The sequence below is a fragment of the Dromiciops gliroides genome, chromosome 1 (assembly GCF_019393635.1).
Source record: "Dromiciops gliroides isolate mDroGli1 chromosome 1, mDroGli1.pri, whole genome shotgun sequence".
Taxonomy (NCBI): domain Eukaryota; kingdom Metazoa; phylum Chordata; class Mammalia; order Microbiotheria; family Microbiotheriidae; genus Dromiciops; species Dromiciops gliroides.
In genome coordinates, this window is record NC_057861.1 from 226,809,097 (window position 1) to 226,828,586 (window position 19,490).

Here is a 19,490-nt window from a genome sequence, read left to right on the forward strand (position 1 = left end):
AAATATACAAGAAGGCTATCATGTAAATTTTTTAATTTCCTTTCTTTGTTTCCTCCCCCACCCTAGAAATGGAGACCATTAGACACAAATATGTGTGTGGATAGATGATAGAGAGAAAGAGAGAGAGAGAGAGAAATAGACAAATGATAATGTAAAATCATTCTATACATACTTCTATTTATCAGTTCTTTCTCTGGATGCAGATAGTATCTTCCTTCATATGCCCTTTGTAGTTAATTTGGGTATTTATAATAGTCAAAATGACTTAGTCACTCAAAGTTATTCTTAAAACAATATTGCAGCTCTTTTTGGTCTGAGACTCCAAGGTAGTGGCAGCGCCTTGTGCTAGGTATGTAGAGCTTCTGAACTTTCTGAACTCCATGTGTTCTCTCTTTACTAATATTTAATATACTTTAATAAATGCTTAATGCCCCCCCAAAAAAACAATATTTCAGGGCAAGTAGGTGGCACAGTGGATAAAGCACTGGCTCTGGATTCAGGAGGACCTGAGTTCAAATCCAGTCTCAGACACTTGACACTTACTAGCTGTGTGACCCTGGGCAAGTCACTTAACCTTCATTGCCCCTCCAAAAAAGAAAAAAGAAAAAACAACAAATTTTAAAAGTTTTTTAAAAACCAATATTGCTATTACTGTATGCAACATTCTCTTCGTTCTGCTCATTTTGCTCTTCGTTATTTCATGCATTGTTTTTCGAAAAACAATGAGTTCATCATTTCTTATAGCACAATAGTGATATATTTATCCTCACATATATATCATCACAATCATATACCACATCTTTTTCAACCATTCCCCAATTGACAGGCATCCCTGCAATTTCCAGTTCTCTGCCACCACAAAAAAAAAGAGCTGCTATAAATATTTTAGAACATACAATTTCTTTTTTTTTTCCATAATCATCTTTGGAAATAGACCTAGTAGAGGTATTGTTCAGTCAAAGGTTATAGGCAGTTCAATTACTGTTTGGGCATAATTCCAGATTGATCTCCAAAACAGTTGGATCAATTCACAATTCCACCAACAACGAATTAATGTCCCAATTTTTCCACTCTTTGGATATTCTATCATAAGTTCAAGGCAATCATATAAAACTGAGTATAAGCTTTGAGAATGAGTCTAGGATTTGACTGTACATCTTTTGTCTGAAGGCTACCCTACATAAGTCAAAAAAGACATTACCAGGTTAGCCACAGGGTGATGATTTTTTTTCTTCACAGCACCTCACAAGCATGTTCTGCTAAGGCCATGATCAGCATTAGGGGAGGAAGGAAATTTCATTGATGAAATTTGTGGATATCAAATTATAGTAGAAGACTTTGACCTCATTAAACCCCTAAAAGTAACCAATTGGACCCAGATTCTTAAATGAGACTTAGGCTTCATCTTTCCTCTTGGGAAGCCTCCAAATTAGAGATGATTCTGGCTGAATCTCCTAGGTCTTTCTCCAATCAGGGTTAAGTAAAAACTAGACTATACTTAAAAGAGGGAGGGAAAACAGCACCATGAATTTACTTCAAAGTAGGATTTTATGCCTCAACATCTCCCACCCAAACATGTTCAAATTGTAAATCACATTAAAAGGAGTCATTGAATAACACTGTTAAAGCCATGAAGGATAATTTGTAATACAGCATTATTTTGCTTATTAGTTCCAGAGAATAAGCAATTAACATAAGATAATCAAGTCCAAGAACGAGTTATGAAGAACATGAGCCAAGGGATTAAAAACATTTTCTCCAACTGAGGGGAAGATATCCTTGTTACCAGTTATTTGAATCTATTTATGTAGCTAATTTGAATGTCTCTTTTGGCACATCTCTATTTTCACACACTTTTATCATTTGGATAAACAAGAGATGGGATTGACTAAGTGACTGACTCTTGAATATTAAAAATGTCCTAACTGTAACTTTTTTTTTTAATCCCAAGTGATTTCAAGAATCCTTAACTCATTCATTTGCCCCTCTATGTGATCAAGCCATTATATACTTACTGCCCCTTTATCACAGGATAGAGCAATTAATAGCCCAAAATCAAATCAACAAACAGTAATTCAACATTTATTAAGTTCAAGGTCCCATGATGGGTGTAGCAGAGAGATACACCAAGTAGGGAGGGCCTACTATGTGTCAGGCACTGTGCTTTTTACAGATGATTACTTTATTATACTTTTATTATAATAATAATTATTATTATGCTCTTACAAATATCACCTAATTTGAGTAAAAGAATCCTTACCCACAAAGAGCTTAGGATCTAGGTGTGGAGATAATACACAAAGACATTAATTAAGTTAAATTTCTGAGAACTTATTTAAGCAACAGTTCAGGATAACAACTGAAGGCCTCACAAGGTAATAAGAATTATACAGGCCGGGGGCAGCTAGGTGGTACAGTGGATAGAGCACCGGCCCTGGAGTCAGGAGTACCTGAGTTCAAATCCGGCCTCAGACACTTAACACTTACTAGCTGTGTGACCCTGGGCAAGTCACTTAACCCCAATTGCCTCACTAAAAAAAAAAAAAAAAAAGAATTATACCGGCCATTAGATCATTGTTTTCAGGGGAACTTCAGAAGGTTATATGGGATAGAATTAATCCTACCTCTCTGACCATACCTTTTCTCTCTTTCACTAGTCTATTTCCTTCATTTTAGCCCAGAAATGTAGATTTGATCACAATGGCCAGTATCTATTGTCAGCTTGAGCTATGACATTAATTTTTTTTTTGAGTGGGGACAGGTTGGGAGGTAAGAAAGTTAGAGGTGGTTTCAAAGAAGAAAGGGTATAATTTAAAGGTTCTATCATAAATTGAAATATAGCTTCAGGGAGCAGGTAGTTGGTGCACCAGCCGTGAGGCTGGGATGACCCGAGTTCAAATCCAGCCTCAGACACTAGCTGTATGACTCCAGGCAAGTCACTTAAATTAACCCCAATTGTCTTTTCCCCAAAGAAATCATGGGAAAGAGACCCACATGTACAAAAATATTTATAGCTGCTCTTTATGTGGTGGCAAGGAATTGGAAGTTGAGGGGGTGCCCATCAATTGGGGAAAGGCTGGACAAGTTGTGGTATGTGAATACAATGGAATACTATTGTGCTGTAAGAAATGATGAGCAGGAGGAGTTCAGAAAAACCTGGAGGGTCTTGCGTGGGCTGATGATGAGTGAGATGAGCAGAACCAGAAGAACATTGTACACAGTATCATCAACATTGAGTGTTGATCTACTGTGATGGACTATATTCTTCTCACCAATGCAATGGTACTGTGGTAAAAAGTTTTAACAGTCGGTTAGATAATGGAGAGACACCAGTTTTTTTTTTTAGGACCACCCTTTTGGGGAGGAGACCAACAGCATGAGCTACGCACACCAGTCCGCCTGCAACGCACACCAGATTGCCTGCTGAGCACTCGACTTCCGGGGTGCGAGCTTAAAAGGCAAGGAGAGAATGGAAGTGGGGCCTTTTTCCTGCTCCGCTGGTCTCCTGGCTGCGCTGCACAGACAGATGAGGCCTGGAGTTTGACTCGGCCCGGCTCTCGGTTAACAGCATGCGCTTGACTCGGTCTCTCTCCCCAAAGGTGGTCTTCGGTTTTTGGTGAGTTTTATATGGAATATAGACTAAGCCTAGACTTAAGATGATTTGTATTGTATTTCTACTTTCCTATCCTTCTAATCAACATCACCTTGTGACTACCATACAATAAAAGCTCTATCTAGAAAACCAGAAGCTTCTTCCATTTACTAGTCTGGGAGATAAATTAAGGGAAAGGTTAAGTAGGGTAGGTTTATGATCTAATATCCAATTTTAATCTCACAGTACAGAAGAGTTCCAGGGAACTCATAATAGAAGAGGATCTCCAAATCCAGGAAAAAAAAAAAAAAGAACTGTGGAGTATAGATGCTGAATGAACCATACTATTTCTTTTGTTTTTGATGCTGTTGTTTTTTCTATTTTGAGGTTTTTCATCATTGCTCTGATTTTTCTCTTATAACGTGACTAATGCAGAAATAGGATTAATGTTATATATATATATATATATATATATATATATATAAAACCTATATCAGATTACCTGCTGGGGAGGGGGGAGGGAGGGGAGGGAGGGAGGGAGGGAGAAAAATCTGAAATTGTAAAACTTGTATAAACAAAAGTTGAGAACTATCTTTATATGTAACGGAAAAAATAAATAAATAAATAGGAAAAAAAATTTACCCCAATTGCCTCAAAGAAAGAAAGATAGCCTCAGAATTCACGTAGAAACTTTTCACTTCTTATTGGCTTCCAGTCCCACCAGTATGGTTTCATTAAAATATAATTATATGAAATGATGACAAGTTTTGTACTTCTCATAAATGTATTATGCTTCATAAGGAAGGTAGGCAGGAAGCTGGCTCGAGCATCAGGGACCATACCATGCGAAAAACAGATGACTTTGTTCCCACTCACACATCCACCACCCCTAGATTAGACTCTCATCTCCTTTATTGCAAAAGCCTCTTCCCAAATCTAATTTTTTTTTTAATTTTTTTTAGTGAGGCAATTGGGGTTAAGTGACTTGCCCAGGGTCACACAACTAGTAAGTGTTAAGTGTCTGAGGCCAGATTTGAACTCAGGTACTCCTGACTCCAGGGCCAGTGCTCAATCCACTTCGCCATCTAGCTGCCCCGCAAAAACCTCTTAATTGGTCTCCCTCTCTCCAATCCATCCTCCATGCAGCTGGTACTAACAAATGTTCCTAAAACAAAGGTATAACCATGTCACTCCTTGGTTCAAAAATCTTTAAGGCCTCCCTATGGATGGCATCTTGGATAAAATACAATCTCTTCAGCTTGTCATTTAAAGCCCTACACAACCTGGCTCCCACCTACCTTTCCAGATATTTCATATACTACACATTCCAACCAAAACTGGTCTACCAACCTTTTCTTGATGGGAACATTCCATCTCCTCATCTTTGCACAGACTGTTCTTGCAAGCCAGGAACACCTTACCTTCTCACCTCTACCTCTTAATACTCAGCTAAGGTGCTACCTCCTAGGGCAAGGTTTTCAGAATACTCCCAGTTGTTAATGCACTTTCCCTCCTTTATATTTACTTATCTGTTTTATCTCCCGATATAATGAAAACTTTCCAAGGAAGAAATGGTTTCATCATTTTGGATCCCTCACACCTAGTGCCTGGTACATAATTTGCTTTGTAATTTTTTTTTTAATTGAGAGAATTTGGGAAACTTAACCTGGAGAACAAAATTGGAATACACCATGACGTTGTTTGAGTTTTTGAGGTTTGCAAAGCACTTTACCAATATTATCTCATTTTATCATCACCAGGAGGTAGACACTATCATCATCTCTATTTTACAGATGAGGAAACTGAGACAGACAAAATAAGTGACTTGCCCAGGATCAAACAGCCAGTGAGTATTTGAGATAGAATTTGAACTCAAATCTTGACTTCCTGATAGAGGTCCAACTCTCTATCCATTGCCCACCTAGTTGCCTTTTGTATTTAATAGTGTTTCAAGTATTTGAAAGTCTAGTTTGTGCAAGAGCAATTCATCCTGTTCTGTTTGGCTGCAGAGGTCAGAACTAGTAACAATGTATGGAATGTGCAGGGAAGCAAATTTAGGCTCAAGGTAAAGAAAAACATCTTAGAGCTGTGCAAAAATGGGAATGGAATGCTTTCGGAAGTAATACGGATATTCAAGTGGAGGTTGGATGGCTGTTTGTTGGGATCTGCTCTGGTGCAAGTAGGAAGAGATTGCCTCTGACTGAGGTCCCTTCAAACTCTGTGACTCTTCTCCCCAGATATTTTAACACAAGGTTATAGATTGGCTTACAGGATTTCACAGACTTGTGTAGATGTTGCCAGCTCCTTTGGACGCATAAAAGGTGATCAGTACCAAGACTGAGTTACTGGTACAGTTCCATGCAATTATTAGTTAATTACAAAATTTGTTTATCTCTGGCATCTCTGACACAGTTTACCAGCAAGTGTCTGAATAGTAATTCCTGCCTTCAGTCTTTCCTCCATCCAATCTATTGTTCATACTGGCACATCTGCCTCATGGCATTTAAGACAATGCAGAAGCTCCCTACTACCTACCAATTTAAAGGTCATTAAAAGCCTTCTACAATCTACACCACTCTGTCTTTCTAGTCTCATCTCAAACTATTCATTTCCACATACTCTACACTCCAGTCAAACCTATTTGGGGCTTTACTGTCTCCTATCTCCTTGTTCTTTTTCTTAACTCATTCATTTATTTTTTAATTTATGGAATAAAGGGGCAGCTAGATGGCACAGTGGATAGAGCACCGGCCCTGGAGTCAGGAGTACCTGAGTTCAAATCTGGCCTCAGACACTTAACACTTACTAGCTGTGTGACCCTGGGCAAGTCACTTAACCCCAATTGCCTCACTAAAAAAAAACAAAAAAAATTTATGGAATAAATCAAGTGTTTCTATAGCATAGTATAATAAAAAGAGGCAATTCTATTATGTACAATTTGCTATTCCCTTTAAAGATATAATAAAGTTATTGTATAAATTACCCCCCCTCTTTTTCTCCCCCACCCTAGAGATGGCTACCATTAGGCACAATAAAGTATGCATATGTGTGTGTGTGTGTGTGTGTATAAATATATAATTATTGTTATCATTGTTCTTTATACCTAGAACATCCTTCTCTCCCCATCCCCATCCTTCTCTACCTGTTGCATTCTTACCTATCTTTTCTTTTTTTTTCTTTTTTCTGGTAAGGCAACTGGAGTTAAGTGACTTGTCCAGGGTCACACAGCTAGTAAGTGTTAAGTGTCTGAGGCCGGATTTGAACTCAGGTACTCCTGAATCCAGGGCTGGTGCTTTATCCACTGCGCCACCTAGCTGCCCCGTTTACCTATCTTTTAAAAAACCCAACTTGAATGCCCCTTCCTCCAGGAAGCCTTCTCTGATTCCAAATGAATTTTTTCCCTTATCCCCACCCCCTGTCTTCACATAATCATTTGTTTTTTAATATTTAACAACTGGAGTTATTCATATCGTGTCATTTTTTCCCTTTTTAAGAGGAAGTTCCACGTGGACAGGGATCATGTCCTACCTAAATTTTACATAGTAAGTTCTTCACAAATGTTTGTTGAATTTCTTTGCTTGGATTTGGTATCTCCAATTTATCCTACATATAGTTTGTTCATACATAATTGTTTGAATGTTGTCTCCCCCCCATTAGTCTGTGAGCTCCTTGAAAACACTGTCTTTTGCCCTTCTCTGTATCTCTAGTGCTTAGCACAGTGCCTGACACTGTTTATTGACTAACAACTTTGAGTTTTCTTAAATGTTGCAAATACCACCTCTCCTATAATCTACTATCGATTCCATGAGGGAGAGGACTGAGTCTAATTTAAATTCTGTATTTCCCTAGCACCTAGCTCAACAACCCTCTGGAATGGTGTGCTTAATACATTTTTGTCAAATTGTTGATTAACTCTCACTGTTAGATTTCCTACTCTGTGTGTGCAGTCATAATCTGTCTGGATAAGAGGCTTTGGATAGAATATCCTGTAGAGACTCTAATTAGCTTGCAGGTTACTGATCAGGACATCAGGAGATGCCCCAGCTGGTTCTCTGAGAGATGCATGCCTACTCCACTTCCCCTAACCCTAGGAATTAGAAAAGAAGCTGATGCTTTTCAAATAAAGTATATCTTTTGTTGATTTTGGGAGAGAAGAGAGATATATGCACTATTTAAAATTTTAAGTATGTGTGTCATAACTTCCAGATATATGAGAGAATATGCTGGCAATAAAAGACTACTGCTCTCCTCACGTTCTTCTTCTTTCCTTCCCTCCCACTACAGAGATCAGAACCGTGTGTGTGGTTTGTTTGGGGTTTTTTTTAATTTTAAGCTAAATTATATTTTATAAATTAATTGCTATAACTGTACTTAATTAAATTTCTATGGCTGTGTTTTATAAATTAAATGGCTATTGCACCAGTTTGGGCAGTAAGCATTATATCAAATAATATTATATATCAGCAAAGTACTGACCGTGTGTTTTGATAACTTCCCATGGTTTCAGGCCTTCAGACCTACATTGTCCTAAGAGGAAGGGGGGGGTAGGGGGGAGCCTGGTGTAGCCAAGGGTTTTACGATTTTTAGATAGAGGCGAGTCATTATCAAAGCTAATTGCTTACCATCATTCAGTTCCATGGATTGACATGACTTGAGGGTGGTCTAAATTAAAATGACCTCTACAGATGACATCAGAGAATGAGTAAGCAAAAGACCCTCACAGAAGAGCAAAGTCTGGTATCTAGGTGTGGTTCTTCACTGAGCTAGACAAAAGAGTCTATCTCCATTTCTTTTGTTCCCTTGGGCTCATCCCAGGCAAGAGCTGAACTGTCTGGAGCAGAGAAGAGAAATGACTGAAACTGATCTCTGGGTCTCTCCTAGAAGCCCATTATTAATAATTATTTTCTCACAACCGTCATCTAAATGAACTTCTTCATTTTACAAAGAAACTGAGAAAGTAGAATTAATTCACCCAAAGTCACAAAAGTAGTATACAGCAGAGCCAAGGTTTAAACACTACATTTTGGGGCTTCAGATCCCACCCAATCAATTTTCAGTTACCTCAAATGAAAAGAATTACAGAAATTGTTAACTCACATTTTTATACATCTTTCAAGAATTGGGAAAAATGAAACTCATAAACATCTATATATTATATATATACCTATATTTACAAAAAGATATTACAGCAACAACCCATAATAACTTCAGCTAGCCCGAACCCAATAAAGAAGTAAAAAACAAACAAGAAATAAACAAGAAATAAGAGATAGGCAAATGAGGGTCCATGAACACTGCAGCTCGATGACACAATGGAGAGTGCTGTACCTTGAGTCAGAAAGACCTGAATTCAAAATCTGGCCTCTGTCACTTCCTAGCTGTATGACCCTTGCACACAGCTCTTTCTCTCTACCTCAGTTTCTCTTCTGTAAAATGGGCATAATGATAGCACCTATCTCTCAGAGTTGTTATGATGACAAAATGAGATGTTTGTAAAGCACTTTACAGACTTTAAAATGCTATATAAATTCTACTATTGTTATTATTAGTTACTTATAGGGGGATTCCTCTAGTCCTTATTCAGCGTCAGCTTATTATTCTTTTACCCATAATTTAAACTCAGTTATATGATTTTCTACCTCCCAGTAGATGACTTCCAACTTCAAAAGCAATCCACTTGGGGGCAGCTAGGTGGAGCAGTAGATAAAGCACAGGCCCTGGATTCAGGAGGACCTGAGTTCAAATCCGACCTCAGACACTTGACACTAGCTGTGTGACCCTGGGCAAATCCCTTAACCCCAATTGCCCACACACACACACACAAAATGCAATCCACTTACTTTTATATTTATGTTGGAAACCTCTGAGGATCTTCCCCTCCCAGACTGATTCTTTTATGAAGGCAAACTAGGCCATTTTTGCCTCAATTCTTAGCCTTTAATTACTAAATTTGTGTTGCCAGAGACAAACTGAGACCTGGGAAAGTCTCTCACAACTAGCTAATATGGGACTTTTTCCACAACTACTCATGTATAACTTATTTTGTGGATGAGGGGTGGGAATGAAGGAAGAAAAGTTGGAACACAAAGTTTTTAAAAATCGATGTTAAAATTTGTTTTTACATATATTTTGGAAAATAAAATTCTATTCAAAGCAAAAAAAGGCTACTCAAAAAAAATGCATTCTGAGCCACTGCCAGTCATCTTGACCTACGTTTTGTCATTGGACTTCTATGACTGGAGAAGAGAGTGAAGCTGAGGACTGCATAGTTCTACCTCACTTAAATCCAACTCATTTGCAAGTCAAGACATCACCCTTCTGATGTCATTGATACTCTCTGAGAATGAAGGGTAAACAACAACAAACTTACTTTTATGTTACATGACATATAAACTTTACCCAGTTACCTAATGGTAGATGAATTCTGTAATAGCAAAACTCTGAAAAGGCAGACAATGGGGACAATAAAGAAAACAATCAATAAGTCTCATTAATCCAGAAAAAGAGAATTAGGTCCTAAAAAATTAAGATTTGGTTGTAAGAACAATAAAGTATTATCCTTACTTTTTCACTGCAATTTAGTAAAACAAAACAAAACTTCAACACAAAACCTGTAATTTCACCAAAATCATGAAAACAACATTGAATTTAGAGTCAAAGAACCTGAATTCAAATTCTGACTTTGCAACAGTTTGACCTTGGGCAAATAACTTTGTCTCTCTGGTTTGCTTATCTGAAAAATGAGGAGGTTTGACTAGAGAGACTTCTAGGATCCCCCTCAAATCTAAACTGATAATCTTTTGAACAAATTCAAAGAAGCAGGTTGCTACTGACCTAAACTCTGAAAGAAGAAAAAAGAAAAAAGAAAAACTACAAAAAGCAGACACAAGTACTCAAAACCAATTTTGATCTGTTCCATTGAGTGCAGTCAAAGTCTCACTCCTTACATTATTAGCATCTGAGATCATCATTGCGTACAATCAATCTATCAAAGGAAGAATGAAGAAATGAAATAGCATTTATTAAGGGCTTACAATGTGCCAGGCAGTGTGCTAAGCACTGGGAATGCAAACAGGAGCAAACAAGAAGACCTCCCTACCCCCAAGGAGGTTACTTTCTAAAGGGGGATAATAACATATAAAAGGAGCAGCTAGAAAAGGGGAGGGGTACATATGCCTTAGCATAGTTTAGAAATGGTGTAGGGGCCTCCTTCTAGGCAAGATAAGACCAAAAAAAACCCAGAGTCCCAGGGGCAGGTCGAAATTCCTATGGGAGAAGAATGAGGAATATAGCTGGAGTGCAGCCAAGCATGGTTTAGAAATAGCAGAGGAAAAAAGGAATCAATTAAGTAGCATTTATGAAGCCTATGTCCCAGGCATTTGCCTTCAAGGATCTTATAGTCCAATGGACAAAAATGCAATGTGATTAAGGTAAACAGGCTTTCCAATTTTATGACTCTCTTGACCTCTCCTCTCTTACAAATTGAAGTCAGCCGCTGTATTTTAAAGCCTAAGGTCTCTTGCCTCCCCTCTCCCCCATCTCTACCACCAAAATAATTTCCCCCCAGGTTCCAGAATTCCTGGAGAATGCTGGACTAGAAAATTAGTATAAAAGAACTGTCCCAGATGTAAAGGAATTGGCTTCATGTGAAGGAAGCAATAGATATTTATACTGCATACAAAGTAGATGGTTTATCTCAGAATTCAGGGGGTGGGAAACGGGAGTATTTCAAAATGCATTTCAGGAAAACTGGTAAGGAAAAAAAAAATACTGGCTTTCCACTGATCAGTTAGTTGAATGATCAGCAAGTATTTATTAAAGTGCCTACTATGACACAGGAATTGGGGGGGGGGGGGCGGGAGTTGCCAAGAGGATACAAAGGCAAGAGAAATGGTTCCAGTTCAAGGACCTTGCATTCTAATAGGAGAGAACAGGCACAAAGAGAGACATCTGCAAAACACAAAGCAGACACAAGTAAGGGCGGGAAGAGAGGAAGTGGAGGGAAGTCATCACTAGAAGCTAAGGGGACCAAGAAAGGCTTCATGCAGATCTTGGCGCTTGGGCTAAGTACTGAAGAAAACCAGTGATTCCAAAAGACAGGGGTGAAGAGGAGGAAATGTATCCTAGCCACAGAACAGTGCAAAGTCCTGGAAATAAGTCAGTTAAATTTCCTGGGACACTGGAGTGCAATTGAAGAAATTAATGTACAATTAGGCAGAAAAACTAGGATGAGAACAGGTTGTAAGAGAGGTTAATGCCAACCAAAGAGTATCGATCATAGAAGATGAGAGTTAATCACAATAATAGAAATAGGAGCGACAATTGAAATTAGAAACTCATTCACAGATTTTTCAGAAAAAAAAGTAATTTTTGCATACAATCATATCAATCAATCAATCAACAAGGATTTATTAAGTGCTTCCTATGTTCTAGGAACTGTGCTGGGTGCTAAGGACAGGCAAAAACAATCTGCCCCAGATTCTTCTAATGAAGAAGATGACACATAAATAACTAGGAACATAAAAGAAATATAGAGAAGAGATGGACAATAATGTCCGAGGAAGGCAGTAGTGTCTGGAAAGACTGGGAAAGGCCTCTTTGTCCAAGTGGAATTTCATCTGATCATTGAAGAAAACAAGGAATTTCAAAAGGTAGAGATGAGGAGGGAGGGAATGGAGACAAGTACTAGAAAGGCATAGATGGGAGATAGGGCATCATGGGTGAGGAACTCAGCAAGGAGGCCATTGAAGTTATGTTATGGATTGCAGGGAGGGGAGTAAAGTGTAAAAAGACTGGAAAGGTAGGAAGGCACAGGTTATGATGAACCCCAAATGTCAACTAGGAGTTTTATCATTGATCCTGGATGTAACTGAGAGTCAATGTAGTTTATTGGTTGGGGAGGTGACATGGTCAAAACTAGTCTTTGGGAAAAACCACTTTGGCACCTGAGTGGGGGATGGATTCCAGTGGGGAAAGACTTCAAATAAGAAGATCAATTGGGAGCCTGTTGCAATAGTCCTGGTGAGAGGTGACAAGGATCTTTTATAAGAAGATGGCTGTTAGGAGAGAAGAGGAGACATAGGCTGGAGATGTTGATTTAGAAACAGCAAGATTTAACAACCAATTAGTAGATGGGGTTAACAAAGAGTCAAGATTGACACCAAAATTGCAAACATGGGTAAACAGGAGCATGGTAGTATCTTCTTGGGGAAGTCTAGGAGATAAAAGGGCTTGGGGAGAAAAGAAAATGAGGCCTATTTTGGATATGTTGCGTTTGTTTTTCCTACAAGACATCCAACCTGAGATGTCCAAAAGGCAGTTGGGTAAATGCATTGACTGGAGTTCAGCGGAGAGACTAGGGCTGAATATACTATCTCATCTGCATTGAGCATAGGGCAGCTAGGTGACACAATTGATAGAGTGCCAGGCCTGCGGTCAGGAAGATTCATCTTCCTGAATTCAAATATGGACTCAGAGACACTTACTACCTGTGTGACATTAGACAAGTCACTTAACTGTTTGCTTCAGTTTCCTCATCTGTAAAATGAGTTGAAGAAAATGGCAAACCTTTCCAGTCTCTCTGCCAAGAAAACCCCAAATAAGGTCACGAAGAGTCAGACATGACTGAAAATGACTGAACACCACCACCAACAATAAGAGCTGAGGAGATCACCCAAGTAAGATAGATGAGAGTGAAAATAAAAGACCCAGGACAGACCCTTGGGGGAAAATTCCACAGTTAATGAATGTAACATGGAAGAAGAACCAAAAAAGGGAACAAAGAAGGAACAATTTGACAGACACAAGTACATTAAAACGACATTACCTGGATGCTCTACAACAGGTGTCTAAACATAGCTTCATAGCTAGAGGGAATTCTCAAGTGAAGAAACTCCATTTGCCAAAGCAGGTGAACACTTTCTCTGAGATTCATGGTTTTAGAGAAAGCCTAGAGCAGTGGTTCTCAAACTTTTTGGTCTCAGGGCCCTTTATGCTCTTAAAAATTATCAAGGGGCAGCTAGGTGGCTTAGTGGATAAAGCACCAGCCCTGGATTCAGGAGGACGTGAGTTCAAATCCAGCCTCAGACACTTGACACTTAACTAGCTATGTGACCCTGGGCAAGTCACTTAACCCTCATTGCTCCACCCAAAAAAAAAAAAAAAGAAAGAAAGAAAAAAAATTATCAAGGGGTAGCTAGGGGGCTCAGTGCATAAAGCACCAGCCCTGGATTCAGGAGGACCTGAGTTCAAATCTGACCTACCAGGACGTTTCTGGTACATATACTGAGACATAACTAATACTTGGATAGAGAAAACAAAATTTGTTGGGAGGAAAGGCAGTGTGCTAAATGAAAACTGAAACCTGGGAGTATCGAGATGACTTTTTTTTTTAAAGGGAGAATTTGGAGGTGGTAAAACCCTCTTCTGCAAGCAGGCCATAAATGGCTGTTGTGGGGCCTGAAGTCAGGATCCTGTTGGGGTGACTCTACAGCATCCTTAGCTTCATACAGTTTTGTGGGCAAATCCAACCATCCTGTAATCAGAGAAAAATGACCTAGTTGAAAGTGGATCGGGCAGCTAGCCAAATAAAAGGATCTCTAAGGGACAGCGCCAGATGTTTTCCATCAGGTCTACATGCGGAGGTACCAAGGAGATCAGCAAGAGTACCACAGTAAAAGGAAACCAGAGAAGCTAACTCTAGTTTCAACCATAACATGAAGAATGGTCTATAAATACCTTATATTCCCTTCTAAGTATCCCAGAGGACATTCCATGGGCATTTCTAAAGCCTACAGGAAAAAACGTGTCTACTGTTGCCTGGAATGTGTACATGTGTGTGCATACAACTGCCTGCACATTTGCACACCCTTGTGCAAATGCCTGATTTAGCAAGAATTCAGTTAAAAATAAATGTTGTCTTAACTAAACAATAAAACCCCATCCTAGATGAGTGCCAGTTGACAAAGTCAAGTTGATCATATTCTCTTTAAAATCAAATATGTGTATCCCAACTGGCCATTTCAACTAAATCTATCCAGACCTGTTTTAAAGCGATTATGAGTTAAAAGAGTACAATGCTTTATAGGAAAGCCATATAATAGTGTTATAGCCTTTGAATTCCCATGATCACCTTGGGCAGCTTTTATACTTGTTTTTAAGGAAGAGTGGGTTCTTTTCCTCTACTATTTTTGCCTTCTCAGGAAGTTTATGGTATAATGAGATAAACATCAGAAATGCTTCAAGCTGTTTACACTACACCTTCACAGAAGAAATGGTTTCTATCATTTGTATATAACTTGGAAAATTCTTGAAGGCTTCAGACAGCTTGTTATCTTCAGATAATTTTCATTTTGTGGGTGGGGTGAACATGTGTGTGTGTGTATGTGTGTGTGATGGTATTTCCCCTGAAAGTAAGAACTAGACCACTGAGAGCATTTAGTTCAAACCATTTTCTGAAACAATGCTAAGTCTCAAAACCTTTTCTTCTCAGTTTTTTTTTTTAATGGAGCTGAGTTCATCCTTTTTCATTCTCTCCTGTCCTTTCTATAGAAAGTGTCTGTAAAACTGGAAATGACATTTCCTTCACCTACCAAATGCTGTTTGTTTTGTAACAATCAGTTATCCCACCATATCTTCTAAATGAATTGAACACATGGGACACCCACTGCTTTTATTTGAGTCAAATTAGCTAAATGAATGGGCAATGCTCAGAATAAAAGGCTATTTTTGCTAATTAGGAACAAAGTTAAGCAACCCAACAACCCAGAATTTTGCACAGTAAACACAATGCTCCTTCATTGTTGTTGTCTGAAGTTAGTTAACTCAAACAGAAAATATCTCAGATAGAAATTCTTTGAAATTGGTTTGGATCAAATCTTATATACCTATAAATGCAGTTCCCCCTTTTCAAGAGAAAACTTCCCCAGAAAGAGCTATTTAATACTTTCATTTAAAATTACTGAATTTGTATGAAAACCACTTCTGTTTTAAAGGTTTTCCTTTGGCTTTTAGCTTCAGAAGAACAACAACAAAAAAGAATCAATGAAAATTATCTTAACAGCCTACTTCAATTAATGAAGCAGATCAATATGTAAACTCATTAACTGAGTTTGGATCGGCCAGTCGAAGTGAAATCATGTTATCCGTTATCCCAAGTAATGAAGAAGTCACAGGAAAATTATGGCTTTGAACAAAGCTTTAGAATTTCCAAAATGAATAGAGAATAAGGAAGAAATCTCACATTTATGGGAGAAGATATTTATAGAATAAATTCCTTACCAGAATGAATCAGATTAGATTGTGACAATGAGGAAAAAAAGTCTGTCTCTTTATTCTCAAAATGTGAAACTATCGTCTATCAAGTATTGCAAATAAAAATAATTCTTGAATACATTGAGAAGATCCCCCATGGAACCAAAGAGAAGTAAATATGTCTTATAAAGGCTCACAATAATAGAAAGTTTAAAAAAAAACAAACAGAAAAACATTTACTGACGCTCCTCTGCAGGTATCTTTGCCACAAAGTAACACCAAGTACAAGTGCCAGGAACTCTGCTAGGACTACAAAGACAAAAAGTAGAAGCAGTTCCTGCCCACAAGGAGCTACCTACCATTCTAGAGAATCTTGTTTACATTTGTGTAGCATTTTTTCCAAGCACTAGACCAGACATTATCTCATTAGATCCTCACCACAAACTAGTGAGATGGAGTTCTCCCCTCTTATAGATGAGGAAAGTGAAACATTAACTGAATTAAAGTTCTCTACTCAGATCCAAAGCATAGGGGGTAGAGAAATCACTAGAATTGGAAGGGAGAGGGGAAGAGAAGGAAATAAGCATTTATGTAGTGCCTACTGTGTGCCCGATGCTCCTACAAATATTATTATATCATTTGATCCTCACAACAACCGGTGAGGTAGAGATGCTGTTATTATCTCCATTTTTACAGTTGAGGAAAATGAGGCAGAGTTTGTGTGACTTAGCCAGAGTGAGAAAAGTTAATAAGTATCTGAGGCTGGATTTGAACCTAGATGTCTTTGGAATAGATTTACATTAGGCAGCACTTGAGAAGGATGATTCTTGCAAAGTCAGGGAATCCCACTTGATGCTCTCAGTAGGCTCACAGGGACAGAGGGCCCAATGAAAAGGCAAGCAATTAGATGAAAAGAGGGGAAAAGAGTTCTCTTTACAACTAGCACACAAAGATTCTAATGCTTGCCCTGAAGGAGTATATTGATCAGCAGTTAGTAAGTCAAAGGTTAATAACTTAGGCTCGATTATTTTTTGTTATCAGAAGCAGGATTAATGATGGCCTCTGGCTCAGTAAATACAGGGCCTTCTCTCTTTGGTTGGAATTGCAGGGAACCAATGAATTACTCTCTTAGAATATAATTCAGAAGGGCATGTTGAGGCCTAAATCTACATCTCAGAAGGCAGACAACAACAAAGACTCTTCTGGGGAGTACAGAGGCATAACCACAGGTTTAGGATTTGGAACAATCAAGAATAAATTGACAACTGTACTGCATGCTAGCAATAACATCCAATTCTTTTGCTTCCACCTATTACGCATTCCACAAAGCCACATGCTGCATTAATAAGCCCTTTCTCCAGAGCTTGCTTTGGAAAACATGGATTTTTTTTTTCCCTGACAGCCCATATGGCAGAATCTGGCTATTACAACCAGACAGCTGCTGGACCTTACAGACAAGATAGCAACCTCAGAGCCATTTTCAAAATACACAAGTCTTGGCTAAGGGGTCAGGCTTCCAAAGTATGCTGTGCCTCTCACATCACTAACATCCCTTCCACTTGGGTGCTCCATAATCTGTGTAATTATCACCAGCCTGGTGGAATATAGAGCACTCTTTTAAGACTCATGAAATGCAGGTCTATCAAGTTCCATCTTCAAATTGGCTTTAAAATAATTTGCTGAAGGGAGGAAATGAAAGCAAAATGTCATTTTCTCATTTCCACAGATTAAAAATAAGATTTCAATGGATTAGCTCTAGTGGAAGGAATAATATTTTTTTTTGTTCACCCATAGTCACTAGAGTTCTCTTGTAGGCATTCTTAGGAGTGTAGGCCAAAAGTTAACTCCTTCAAATAAGAGGATATAATCGCTTGAAACCCTCAAGAGTCAATTAAATTAGGAAGCAGAGGTAATCAGAGTCACAACTAAAGAGAAGTTCAAGGGATAGGAAGACAATTAAAGATTGCTATCTTTCTTCAGGAAAACAAAGCCTTAATTACTGCCTGCCTACAAGAAAACGAATAAAAAACATTCACTAGTGAATCTTGCCCCCCTCCCCATTTATCTAAGTGTCATCCTCCAAAAACACTTTTCCCCTTTCTCAGCAGTCACACTTTTGCCAGTAAATTGCACCTTCTTAAGTGTCCCTTCTTTAATATGGTAAATGGAATCGTTCCTGCCCTCTAAAAGGAAAAAATTGCAACGCGATACAATCAAGACCGACCCCAGGTTTCCTCCAACCAAAGAGAAACGTTTCGTCTCTTCCCCTTTCAAAACAAAAGACATTAAGAACGCTTCCATTTGCCGGGCAAAAATTGAATAAAGGAGTAAATAACAGCGCCCTAACCCTCACACGAGTCATGAGGACCAATAGAATTCACTACATAGAATCCGGGGAAAGGGTGGAAATCTGTCCGGGGGAGAGGGGACGGAAGAGGGGAGGGCTGGGGAGAGGTGAGGGAACCTTTCTACTGGGATTTAATTTTTTAAGACTTTCTCCATTTCTGTGCTGGAAGTTACCAATGAGAGTTCTTCCAAAAGTTTTCTGAGAATGTTGAATAATGGTGTTTTTTCCCCCAAATTTTGTAATAAACTTACTATTTGAACTCGTTTTGTTTTGGTTTGTTTTCAGGAAGGGTTGTGTCTTTAAAAAAATGTTGTTCGTTCTCCCAATGTACAAGTTTGGCTCTCCGAAAAGCAGATGTGGGGGTAACCAGTTGCTAATCAATCTCCAATTCCAATATTCCATTTTCATTTGTCATCAAGACGCCCGCGCCCACACACACACACACACACACACACACACACACACACACACACACACACACAACACAACACAACACACAGAGAGGCAGAGCTGTGTTAGCCAAGTTACCCGCACGCAGGCGGGCGGAAGAATGTGCAACAACAATCCAGGCATGATAAGGTGACTAAGCAGTCAACCTAATCAGCCTCCAATGGACCATTAGCATGCCGGGGCTAGAGAGCGCGGACTACAAACCGAAACCAAACCCAGCCCAACTATGTTTCCGAATCCAGTCTCCCGGGCGCTTTACCTGCTGCTGATGGGGTGGCCTGACGGCGAGGCAGCCGCGATCTCCGGCACGAAGCTCGGCTCAATTCTAGGTATCCTAGACGGTGCGTAAGAATGGTAGGCTGTCAGGACCACGCTGCCGGAGTCCTTGATCTCCATTCTCAGAGGCGCATGTCTCCCCTACTGCCAGATGACAAAGACAATGGCCCGCATGGACGAATTTAGTGGCTCCGATGACCCCGGGGCGGCCCAAGGCCATGCACGTCGGAGCCACGGTCTTCTCCCTCCCGGTTCGCTGTCACAGACGACTAGAGGAGAGCTAGCCCAGGCGGCACCTCCTGTCAGCTGTATTAGCATATATTTAAAAACGCCGCCCACAAGCCCTGCTATGTGGGGGTCGGATCCATGTTTCTAGGAAACTAGAAACCTGTAGTAATCCTACTGGGCTCAGAGCAAGCGCCTCTGGTCAAGTTTTTCTGGCTTTGTTCCTTTTTTTTTTCTCTTTTCCTTTTCCTTTCTTTTTTTCCCCCCCTTTTCCAAAGGCAGGCTTATCCGTGCGCTGGGAGCGTTTCCTGCCTGGCAGCCCGGAGGGGGAGCAATGAAATCATTCTT

At 39.3% G+C, this 19,490-nt stretch overlaps 1 protein-coding gene across 1 annotated transcript in view; it reads right to left on the bottom strand.

The window, feature by feature from the left end:
* Positions 1-19,126, bottom strand: part of ARHGAP28 (Rho GTPase activating protein 28) — a 207,395-nt gene extending 188,269 nt beyond the window's left edge. Inside the window, exon 1 of the mRNA XM_043976564.1 lies at positions 18,901-19,126. Coding sequence (XP_043832499.1) covers positions 18,901-19,037 — 137 coding nt within the window. The 5' untranslated portion in view covers positions 19,038-19,126. The remainder of the gene's footprint in view (positions 1-18,900) is intronic.
* Between the last annotated feature and the right edge of the window lie 364 nt (positions 19,127-19,490).